Raw genomic sequence first — 12,975 nt, forward strand, 5'->3', positions numbered from 1 at the left:
ATTTATGTTATTTCTCCCCAGGCGATTTCTTGACATCTCCCCATTTCCAATAGATATCCCTAAAGTATCATCTCCAAAACAGAACACCTGAATATCTGTTTTTCCTAACTAAGAAAATGACATCTATTTATGTTATTTCTCCCCAGGCGATTTCTTGACATCTCCCCATTTCCAATAGATATCCCTTAAGTATCATCTCCAAAACAGAACACCTGAATATCTGTTTTTCCTAACTAAGAAAATGACATACAGTTACTCAGGCATAAATATAAGAAGCTGTCCTGTATTTCTTTCTTTTCCAGACATCACTTCCAATTAATCAGCAAGAGGCTGTACCTTTAAAAATCTTTTCAGAATCTGACCCCTTCATATCACCTTCACTTATTTCTGCCCTCATGTAAACCACCATAATCTCTAATCTGGACTGCAAAAATGGTCTTCCAACTGGTCTTCCTGCTTCTCTCTTGCTCCCAGTTTATTTGCCATATGGCATCCACAGTGTTCTTTAAAAATTACAACTTTAATCACATCATTTCCCTGCTTGAAACTAGCCAATCATTTCCATCATACTTCAAATGTAATCCCAGTTCTTAATCATGGTCTACAAATCCCTACATGATCTGGCCCCACTGCCTCTCTGACTTCATTTTGTACTACTCCCGTTCTCCCTCCTTCACCCTAGTCATACTTGTTTATCTGCTGACCCTCAAAAGCATCACTCATTCCTACCTCATTTCCTTTGTAATGGCTAGCCCCTCTGCCGTAAATGTTCTTCTCCCAGAATTTGCATAGCTAACTCCAAAACTTTACTCATGTCTCTGCTCAAATGTCATACCTCAGAGAGCCATCGCTGACCGCCCTCTCCCCCAGAACACCTCCTCCCACTACCCCACTTTTCTCTATGCTCTTTGCTTTGCTTCATAACATTTATCACTCCTTACATATTCTTATTTGTTATTTCTCCTGCTAGAAAAGATCTCTGAGGATACAGAATCTTCCTGTACACTGCTATCTTCTCAATAGATAGAACATAGAGGCCACTTTAAAAGTATTTGTTGGCAAAAGACTTTTATACAGGTTTCACTGGATAAAAAATAAAGGTAAAATGTCACTAGAAAATAAGGAGGGCTGCTCTCTGAAAACACATGGAAAAACAAAAGAAAAGCAGGGAAAGTGGTAAAAGGGGTGAAAAGGGGATTTCCTTTGGTAACTCATGCTAAAACAGTTTTGCTCTCCAGGGATCAGGCTTTTTCTCCACAGACCTTGGTTGGGTCTTCAAGAAGAACTTCCCAGTTAATATCTCAAAGGTATGGCCAACTTATTAAGCAATTGGATGCTTACCCAGAATGACCTTCCCTTGCCTGAACATCTCTTACTCACCTGGGCTCTGACCTCTTGTCATATCTTGCACAACCTTCCAGGGCTCTTTCCCTTGCTCCAATAAGGAGAGTACATCTGGCTTAGAAATAGAAAATCCTGCTTATAAGAACGGAAATGGATATAGTTATGCTCTGGTGTCAATAATTAAAATTGAGTATATTGTTCATTAAATAAGAAGGTCAGTTACAGAAATATTCAGAAGAAGAATATCTAACAAAGAGAAAAGATAAAGGTGCCCAATGGAGCTGTCTATGTCAAAGTCTATAAGGCACAAACAAGTTACACAGTCTGAAATTCAGCTAGACACTTGAAAAGTTTCCTAAATTTCACGAAGCCAAATTATTAGGCGCAGACAAACTTACCCAGTGAGACCATGTTGCTGTAGTTCTCCAACATCACATCTCTGTACAAATCCTTTTGTTCCAAGTCCAGGCATTCCCACTCTTCCTGAGAGAAGTCTATGGCAACATCCTTGAATAACACCAACGTCTGAAATGACAAACCCAGTTTTAATGGTAAAATAATGAAAATATTTTTTAGAAGCAATGAGAGAAGGAGAAAAGTATTATATAAAGGGACAAAAACAGTGAGCAAATATGATGAAGCTGGAAGCTTGCAAAGTGGATAGTAATGGGAAAAAAGTGAGTGTAATAGATGTAGATCCCCAAACAGTTCCTCAGCATTCCTATTACTCTATCATAGCTTCTTTGGAATAGATATGGTATGAACAAAAACCAGGCAAGTGTTTTCCAATTAAATGAAATAATGGTACTTGCTTCAGCAGCAAATATATAAAATTGGAATGATACACAGAAGATGAGCATGGCCCCTCAGCAAGGATAACATACAAATTCATGAAGCATTCCACATTCTTCCAAGGATACTATACCAGTAAAGCTATCCATCAGAAATGAAGAAGAAATAATATCTTTCCAAGACAAACAAAAACTGCAGGAATTCACCACCATAAGACCACTATAAGAAATCACTATAAGAAATCCTCAAGTGAGTCCTACAAATGGAATCAAAAGAGTGATAACTATGATCATGAATATATGAGAAAGAATAAAGCCCACTAGTAGAGTAGATATACAAATGAGAAAGAAACTACCTTTTCACTACAAAAAACACCAAACAGCAAAGGCAAAGAATTAAAGGGAAAGAGAAGAACAAAAGAGCAAAGGCAAAGAATTAAAGGGAAAGAGAAAATATAAAACAGCCATATAAAATTAATAAAATGGCAGTAGTAAGGCAATACCTTTCAATAACAACCATGAATGTAAATGGATTAAATTCCCCACTTAAAAGATATAGACTGGCTGAATGGATTAAAAAAACTGAACCAAACTACATGCTGTCTGCAAGAAACTCACTTCACCAGCAAAGACATACATAGACTAACAGTGAAGGGATGGAAAAAGATACTTGATGCAAATGGAAAACAGAAATGAGCAGAAGTAGCTATACTTATATCAGGTAAAATAGACTTTAAACCAAAAACTATAAAAAGGTCATTATGTAATGATAAAGGAATCTATCCAGCAAGTGCATGTAACAATCATAAATATATAAGGACCCAACATCAAAGCACCCAGATATATAAAGCAAATATTATTATACATAAAGGGAGTGATAGACCCCAGTAATGTTGGGGACCCAACACTCCTCTCTCAATATTGAACAGATCCTCTAGACAACAAATCAGAGAAACACAGGATTTAAACTACACTTTAGATCAACTGGACTTGACAATAATCTACAGAACATTTCTTTCAACAACCACAGAATATACATTCTTCTCAGAAGCACATGGAACATTCTCCAAAATAGGACCCATGTTAGGTCACAAATCAGAAAAAGCATTTGACAAAATTCAACATCTATTCATGATAAAGGCCCCCCAAAATTTAGGGATAGAGGGAAAATATCTCAACACAATAAAAGCCATATATGATAAATCCACCACCAGCATCATCCTGAACAGGGAAAACCTAAAAAAATTTTCTTTAAGAATAGGAACAAGACAAGGATTCCCATTCTCATCAATCCTACTTAACATAGCACTGGAAGTATTAGCCAGAGCAATCAGGCAAGAGGAAGAAATAAAGGGAATCCAAATTGGAAAAGACAAAGTCAAAGTGTTTGCAGATGACATGATTCTATATACAGAAAAACCTGAAGACTCCACCAAAAAAGTCTTAGAGCTGATAAACAAATTCAGTGAAGTTGCAGGATGCAAAATCAATATACAAAAATCAGTAGCATTCTTATACATCAACATCGATCTCGCAGAAAAAGAAATCATGAAAGCAAGCCTATTTACAATAGCTACAAAAAAAAATAAAATACCTAGGAATTATTTTACCCAAGGAAGTGAAAGATGAGAACTACAAAATACTTATGAAAGAAATTAAAGAGGACACAAAAGGATGGAAAGACATTCCACGTTCATGGATTTGAAGAATTAATATTATGAAAATGTCCATACTACCCAAAGTGATCTACAGATTCAATTCAATCCCCATCAAAATACCAATGATATTCTTCACAGAAATAGAAAAAACAATCCTAACATTCATATGGAACAACAAAAGACCCTGAGTAGCCAGAGTAATCCTGAGCAAAAGGAGCAAAGCTGGATACATTATACTTCCTGACTTCAAATTACACTTCAAAGCTATAGTAATCAAAACAGCTATAGTAACCAAAACCAAAATAGTGTCTGGAATAAAAACAGACACACAGACCACTGGAACAGAATAGTGAACCCAGAAATCAATCCACATACCTACAACCAACCAATCTGACAAAGGCACCAAGAAGATACATTGGGGAAAGGACGGCCATTTCAATAAAGGATACTGGGAAAACTGGATATCCATGTGTAGAAGAATGACACTAGACCTTTACCTCTTGCTATATACCAAAATCAACTCAAAATGGATTAAAGACTTAAATATAAGACCTGAAACTATAAAACTCCTAGAAGAAAACACAGGGAAACACATTAGAATGTGGGATTGGGCAAAGACTTTTAAAAACAAGAACTCAAAATCACAGGCAACAAAAGAAAAAATAAACAAGTAGGATTATATGAAACTGAAAAGTTTCTATACAGCAAATGAAACAATCAACAGAGTGAAAAGACAACCTACGGATTAGGAGAAAATATTTGCAAACTATGTTTCTGACAAGGGATTAATATCTAGAATACACAAGGAACTCAAACAACAGTAAAAAAAAAAAAAAAAGAATCTGATTAAAAAATGGAAAAAGGAGCAAAATAGACATTTCTCAAAAGAAGACATTCATATGGCCAACAGGTACACAAATAAATGTTCAACATCACTAATCACCAGGGAAATGCAAATCAAAACTACATTAAGATATCATCTCACCCCAGTTAGACTAGCTATTTTCAAAAAGAGAAAGTAACAAAAATAATTTTAAAAAAATAACAAATGCTGGTGAGGATGCAGAGAGGGGAACCCTTATACATTGTTGGTGGGACTGTAAATTAGTACAGCCATTATGGAAAACAGTATGAAGGTTTCTCAAACAACTACAGATAGAACTACCATATGATCCAGCAATTCCACTACTGGTATATACCCAAAGAAATGGAAATCATCATGTCAAAGGGATATCTGCATTCCCATCTTTATTACAGTTCTATTTACAACAGCCAGGCTATGGAACCAACCTAAATTTCCAAGAATGGACAACTGAATAAGGAAAATGTGGTATACATACACACAATGGAATACTACACAGCCACAAAAAAGAATGAATTTCTGTCATTTGCAGCAGCATGGATGTGTCAAGTGAAATAAGCTAGGAACAGAAAGAGAAATACCACATGTCCTCACTTTTAAGTGGGAGCAAAAAAGAAAGAAAAGAAAGGAAGGGAATAAAGAGAATAAAGGGGAGGAAAGAAGGAAGGGAAGAAGGAAGGGAGGGAGGGAGATAGAGAACGAATGATCATAATAATGCACTGAACTTTCAGAAGGATAGAACAAAACTGTGGTTTCTAGAGCTGGGAAAGGGGCAGAGAGAGGAGTATACCAAGAAATGGGATAATGGACACAAAACAGCTATTTAAGAAAAATTAGCTGTATTGATGTACAGTTGAGCTAGGCACCTATAACTACGAATAATTTATTGCTTGTTATCAAACGACTACAAGAGAGATCAAATGTCCTCAACACAAAGAAGTGATTTCATTTTGGAATGATGACTATGCTAATTATCCTAACTTGATCATTGCACATTGTACACAGGGACTAATACTCAACTCTGTACCCCACGAATATGTATAAGCAATTACATTTCAATTTTTTTAAAAAAAGTATTTCTTTCCAACTCAAGTCTCAGAATAATTTAACAATAATATTCTTCTTCACCCAGGCAAATCCATTCATACACATTATTTTTGTAGGATATGTAATATTCCACCTTACATATGTAATTATTTCTTATTTTGTGGTATTCAGTTTGTACTCCTCTTAAATCCTTCACAGCTTTCTAAAATGCTCAACCACTTAATCATCTGGCTGATTATGCTACCACTCATCACTGCTCACTGTACACTTTTGCTTGTTCTGAGTAACAGAAAGCTGATGAAAGATGAGCTACACTCACACAGATGTGGCCCTTGACCAGCACATGTAATTCAAGTTCAAAATGGACCTTGCCACTGGTACTTATCTCTGAGATATTCCCTGAGATGACTCTCACATATCTCCCTTCTCAATTGTGCATTTGTTCACACTTCCAATCTTAAAAACTTCACAGAGCACGAGATCTCACACATTCTGAAACCAATACCAATTCTCATCTTAACAGAAAGTTCAGTCCATGAGCAAAATCAAATTTTGCATGTATAGTCCCACCTCATCAAACCATATTCTGACAGGAAAGGTCATATCCTTTCCCAAATACATTTGCTGATTTGCAGAATGGATCCTTAAGTATGGTTAGGGAGGAGATGGGAAGTTGAGGAAGGCCTGGGGCTCATTCCCATCTTTCCCACCTTCACTGGAGTGGGAGTAGGCAAGGGGAGCAGACACTTGGATGGGGCTTAATGAAGCAGGAAACCTGGAGATAAGGCTATTCGATATTCATATGCCAAAAACAATGACTTTGATAAAGAAGAAACACCAACTCACATGAGGCATGGCTTAGATGTGCAACTTATTTGTCCTCCTCTGGCTTCCTCTTATGGAGAAGTGCAGAGTCCTGAGAAGACAGAGCCAGGGAAGAAAAAGGAAATCATGAGAACAGGCCTACTTCTAAATGACTAAGTTAGGATAAATATTTCCTCCTCTTTTCATAACACCTGGACCATTCCACACCCAACACATACACTGAGAAGAAAAGCTGAAGAAACAGGAACAATCCCAGTCCTCCCTAAATCCCAGAAAACTCATATATATGAGAATTAATTTATGCTAAAGTAGTTCTCAATCCTCATGATGTTGTTCTCTGGCCGGTCATGAGTGGTTCATCTTTCACAGCCTACTGGATCCTGACCCAAACTTATCCAAGTAGCACCTCTTTCAAGGACATTGAAGGGACCCTCAGACCTGGAAATGCTCTGTACCTATGTAGGCCAATTCCTGGAACAAATGCTTCTCACAGTTGAGATCTGCCTCTTCCCTAGGCCCAATACACTAAATATTTCAGGTGCCTCTCTAGCTTGTTCCCACATTTCGGTCCAAGAAGCAGTCTCAAAGTCCAAAGTGTAGACTTCATCCAGGCCATATGAAGTCACATCAGACTCATCAAGTAACCATGAAGTAAGTCCAAAGCATCCTCTAATAGATAGCAACTGCCCATTACACTGAATCATGGCCTTAACTGAATTCAGAAACTCCAGAGGTAACACCTCCCTTTCATCTTGCCTATATTCTGCCTCTAAATGTAAGGCCAAAGATAACTTGAGAATGTGTTGTACAATAAATAATATCCATAGAGCACACACTATGTGCTGGATGTTTTCCACATATGAACACTTGATGAGCAAACAGTCCTGTTTATTCAACTACCACCATCTCTGGACTTCCAACCACTATAGCATCTTCCTTATATTTGTTTCTTTTTATAATAGCATTATTGACATATAACTCACATTCCATAAATTAACCCTTTTAAAGGTACAATTGAGTTGTTTTTAGTATATTCACAGAGAGGTGCAACAATCACCACTAATTTTAGAATACTTTAATAACTCCCCAAAACAAAACCCCATAGCCATTAGGAGTCACTTTCTATTTTCCTGTCCCCTGAGAGCCTGGCAACCACAAACCTACTTTTTTGTATCTAAAAATTTGCCTAGTCTAGACAGTTTATGTAAATGAGTCATATAATATGTGGTCTTCTCTGACTGGCTTCTTTCACAGAGCATAATGTTCCAAGGTTCATCTATGTTGTAACATGGACCAGTACTTCATTCCTCTATATTGCTAAATGATATTCTATTGTGTGGATACACCACCTTTTTTCCTTTCATCAGTTGATGGACACTTGCTTTTTATTTTCACTTTTTGCTACTATGAATAAAGCTACTAAGAACATTCACGTGCAGTTGGCTCTCCGTATCTGTGGGTTCCCCATCTGTAGGTTCAACCAATAGCATATCAAAAATATTTGGAAAAAAAATTCCACAAGGTTCCAAAAAGCAAACCTTGAGTTTGCTGTACACCGAGTATTATGTTGAATCCACACAAATGAAGTGATGTGTAGGGGCTGTATTAGGTATTATAAATAATCTAGAGATTATTTAAAGTATACGAGAGGATGTGCATAGATTATATGCAAATACTACACCATATTATATAAAAAACTTGAGCACCTGCACATTTTGGTATCTGCATGGGGTCCTGGAACCAATCCCCCATGAAGACTGAGAAACAACTGTACACGTTTTTGTGTGAATGTATATTTTAATTTCCCTTAGATATATGTATACCTAGGAATAGAATTGGTACCTCATATGTTTAACATTCTGAGAAACTGCCAAACTTTTTTCCAAAGCAGCTATATCGTCTTACAATTCCACCAAAAATATATCAATATTCCATTATCTCCACATCCTCACCAATACCTGTTATTATTCATCTTTTGGATTATACTCATCCTAGAAGGTTTGAAGTGGCATGCCATCGTGATTTTGATTTGCATTTCCCTAATGACACTGAACATCTTCATGTGCTTATTGGCCATTTGCATATCTTCTTCAGAGAAGTGTGTATTCAAATTCTTTGCTCATTTTTAAATTTGGTTATTTGTCTCCTTATGGTTGAGCTGTAGTAATTCCTTATAGGTTATAGATACAACTCCCTTATCAAACATATGATTTACAAATATTTGGTTCCACTTTGTGGGTTGTCTTTTCATTTTCTTGATGGTGTCCTTTGAAGCTCAAAAGTTTTTAATTTTGATGAAATCCAATTTATGTATTTTTTTCTCTGGCTGCTTGTGCTTTTGGTGTTGGATACAAGAAACCATCTTAACCTTAGGTTGAAGATTTTCTCCTAGATTTTCTTCTAAGAGTTTTAGTTTTAGCTCTTACATTTAGGTCAATGGTTCAATTTGAGTAAATTTTTGCACATGGTGTGAGCCTGTAATATATTTTGCAAATGATATCTTGACCCAGTTTTGAAGTTGTGGCTAAAAACTCTCAATTCCTCCTCATAGGCAGTTTGCTAAGGTCCCATTCCAGGTACTTCCCTTATCAGGGTCTAACATGATACACCTTTACAGGCTACCCATGGATACCTCAGCAGTCTTGACACTGCACACAGTCTTTACAGATGAGATCTTAACCGTATCTACCTTTCTCCAGGAGCACAGATATGACATTATACTGACAACATCCTCCTCTGCAGAGATTCCTTTGACATACTCATTAAGGACATGTAAATACTCACAAAAGAGTTCACATACACACAAAAAAGGCATGGGCTTTTGACCCAAACATAATGCCATGCCCTGACACATTGGTTAAAATCCTGAAAATTAATGGTAAATCAAGAGCTGCTCTATCCCTGAAACTGTCAAGGAATAGCTGCTGAATCTCTCAGCACCCATAACAACTTTTAGGCTTATTTGGGTTCTGGAGGCACCATCATCCTCATTTACAAATTTTACTTAAAGTCACCGATACTGTTACTTGCTAACCATCCAACAAAAGGCCCTAGAATGTGTCCAAATTAAAATCAACATGTACTCCTGTTAGTGCCCTCAAAGATTTTTTCATTGTAGATGCTGTAGCAACCTTCCCTCATACCTCCTGGAGTCTCTGGACCACTAGGATGGCCATAAATTGCCCATGGGCTTATGATGCAAGAAACTGCCCTTTTTGGGCCCAAGTTACACACTATTAGCTTCAGTGACTGGCCACATACTTGAAACAAAGGTTTTCACAGACCCTGAGTCTGGGACTCTCTGTACATAGCTGCCCTTTATGCCTTGGATCAGGGAAGCAGCACCATCATAAGATCAGCACAGCTATAACACACTATTAGCTTCAGTGACTGGCCACATACTTGAAACAAAGGTTTTCACAGACCCTGAGACTGGGACTCTCTGTACATAGCTGCCCTTTATGCCTTGGATCATGGAAGCAGCACCATCATAAGATCAGCACAGCTATTGAGGCTTCCTTGAGACATCTCACAGAATGGAGCCAAATTTGGGCCCTCTGGAATATTCTACCTGTAGGAGGGGGTAGTCTCAACCTGTCTTCAGTTCCTACCATATGCCATGGTAGTAGAGGAGGTCACCCCTCCCTCAGACCCCTAGACTACCTGGGCAGTCCCTTGGGATTAACTGAGTAAACAGCAATGGACTTCACAGACTGTACATACAGCATTGCCACCATCATAAGTGATGGAGCTCAATGGAAAGTTGCTGCTTTCCATTCCTTAACTAGGATGTCTCCAATAAAGGACAGAACCCAACGGTCAGAAAATTTGGTCAAACTTCAGGAAGTCAGCACTAAATGTCCTTACCAAGAAATGGCTCTCATCTTCACATTTTCACAAACTCTGCCTAAGGGCTGTCCACCTCAAAAGGTAAAGAACTCTGGGAATCTATAGCCTCACAGATATCAAAAATATATATCAAAGCCACAAATGCCTCTATAGCCACAATGAAAGGCCTCACCAAGACACTTCTTATTCCCTCCAGAGTTCCAGACATTACTGTAGTGACCAAGGCACATATTTTACTTCTCAAAATGCACAATGTTGGACTCCCAGGCATCTTAAATAGGAAATGTAATATCTCTTCAAACAACTTCCTTGCCACATACCTTAATATCTCTTAATTTAAGGCCCTTTGGCCAACTCAGATCTTGCACCAACTTTAGGAAATCTTCCTATCACTATTTCCTATACTTAAAGGGAAATGTATCTATCCCTCCAAGTTTAAGAAGACCCATTACATATGAGGCCCTTTAATAATGTCTCCCCCATCTTTATGAATTTTTAACCCTGCCTCCCTTCTCATAAGGGCTAGAGGCCAGATAGAGGGCACATATTCTCCTGGGACCCATTAACCATAGATTATCCCAAGGGCCATGCACCTGCCCACCTGGCATGTGATTTTTTTGAATCTGAACTTTTACTCCCTCCAAAAGTTTCCTCAATATTTTAGTTATAAAGGGTTGGTAATTCAGGATCCCCTTCTGACCCCCTCTAGAAATTAAAACTAGCACTCCGGGGCTATTCCCACAGACAGTGTAGACTACCAAGAAGGGAGATGGAAAACTCCACTTAGTAAATGAAAATCACACTCACAGATAACAGTAGAATTAACACTGTCTCCCATAACCATGAAACCAGACAACCACACCTTGGTAATAATACAAGCCAGAGGAAAATCAACATCGATTGTGACATATCATGCTCTTCAATTGATCAGGTGACAAAAGCCTGTCAAGTGAAACTGCTCACCATTTTGTTAGTTTTTGACTTGGTAATAATACAAGCCAGAGGAAAATCAACATCGATTGTGACATATCATGCTCTTCAATGGATCAGGTGACAAAAGCCTGTCAAGTGAAACTGCTCACCATTTTGTTAGTTTTTGGTCTTGTTACTATTGATCTGGGTGTTTGCATTGGTTTGTGATCCAGAGGCCCCAAACTCTCCTAGCCATTGATTCAACAAAACATGGCAAATGCTGAGACCCCACATGCCCTTGATTGTGGCTGATACAAGGCCTATAGCTCAAAGGCCCCATCAGGCCCACCCACAATCAAACAAACATGTAAAACAAGAGGAGCAAAATTGAATTGGCTAAGCTGGAGGGCTTGATTATAGTGTAGCACTGGAACTCCAATCTCAGCTACAAATACCTTAATGGGAAATCAATCTAAAACCTTATCAATTAAATGCATCTAGATCATACCACATCACCTAAAACCTACTTGCAGCAGAGCCCCTCTTACTGCTTATCCGGGCAAAATCTTGGACTGATGGGAACTCTTAGATTCAGCAAACATCAAGTAGGACTTCAATTGTGTCAGTAATGTCCCAGCTCTTTGGTCTAGTAATTGACAACATCAAAATGCCAGCAACACTTTTGCTAACTGTGCACCAGCAAATCCCCTTGAATTGAAAGACATCTGTAAATCAAGCTTCCAGCCCCAGCACTGCCTTCAAGTTTAACAAATGGCTCAAAACCAATTCACCAGTGAAGGCTTTTCTATGTAGGAAGCTTTTTGATTACTAAGTCAATCTCATGTTATATAGGTCTACTTAGATTTTTAAATTTCTTCTTGACTCAGAAGCTTCAGTAATTTGTGTTTTTCTAGAATTCATCTATTCACCTAAGTTATCAAATTTATTAGCATACATGTTGATAGTATTTTCTTATAATACTTTTTATTTGATTAGATTGGTAGTGATGTCCCTTCTTTGATTCCTGATTTTGGTAATTTGACTCCTTTTTCTTTGTCTAGCTAAAGTTTGTCAATCTTGTTATCTTTGAAAGAACCAACTTTTGGTTTTGTTGATTTTTCTCTACTGTTTCTCTATTCCCTAATTTATCTTCAATTCCAATCTTTATTATTTCTATCCTTCTCCTTGCTTTAGGTTTGGTTTGCTCTTCTTTTTCTAGTGTCCTGAGGTGGAAGTTTAAATTATTGCTTGAGATATTTCTCCTCTTAAATATGGGTACTTGCGGTTATAAATTTCTTTTTTTTTTTTTTCTTATTATTAATATGGTTAAACTTATATCTGCCATTTTGCTGTTGATTTTCTATGTGTCATGACTATTTTTTCCTCTGTTTTGTCTTTCCTACCACCATTTGTCTAAATTGGATATATTATATTGTACTATCCTAATTAATTTTTTTAAAAATTCATATATATTTTAAGTTATTTTTTTAGTGATTGTTCTTGGGCTTATGATATCCACCTTATCAGAATCTACCTCAGGGCCGAGCCCGTGGCGCACTTGGGAGAGCGCGGCGCTGGAAGCGCAGCAGTGCTCCCGCCGTGGATTCGGATCCTATATGGGGATGGCTGGTCACCACTCACTGGCTGAGCGCGGTGGGGCCGGTCTCAAAAAAAAAAAAAAAAAAAA

The 12,975-nt window shown here is 37.7% G+C and overlaps 1 protein-coding gene across 7 annotated transcripts in view; it reads right to left on the reverse strand.

The window, feature by feature from the left end:
* The window catches only part of LOC103608196 (zinc finger protein 571-like), a 55,228-nt gene that overhangs the window by 30,589 nt on the left and 11,664 nt on the right, over positions 1–12,975 (reverse strand). For 5 of the 7 annotated variants that reach the window (XM_008592642.1, XM_008592643.1, XM_008592640.1 and 2 more), the window contains 3 exons: positions 6,549–6,618; positions 1,743–1,869; positions 1,381–1,476 (listed from right to left, as the gene is read on the reverse strand). In XM_008592642.1, the coding sequence (XP_008590864.1) occupies positions 1,381–1,476; positions 1,743–1,869; positions 6,549–6,557 (232 nt within the window). In that variant the 5' untranslated portion in view covers positions 6,558–6,618. Of the gene's footprint in view, positions 1–1,380; positions 1,477–1,742; positions 1,870–6,548; positions 6,619–12,975 lie in introns of those variants that run through there. The other 2 variants (XM_008592644.1, XM_008592645.1) reach the window with 2 other exon arrangements.

This window comes from Galeopterus variegatus, unplaced genomic scaffold, assembly GCF_000696425.1.
Source record: "Galeopterus variegatus unplaced genomic scaffold, G_variegatus-3.0.2 Scaffold8133, whole genome shotgun sequence".
NCBI lineage: Eukaryota > Metazoa > Chordata > Mammalia > Dermoptera > Cynocephalidae > Galeopterus > Galeopterus variegatus.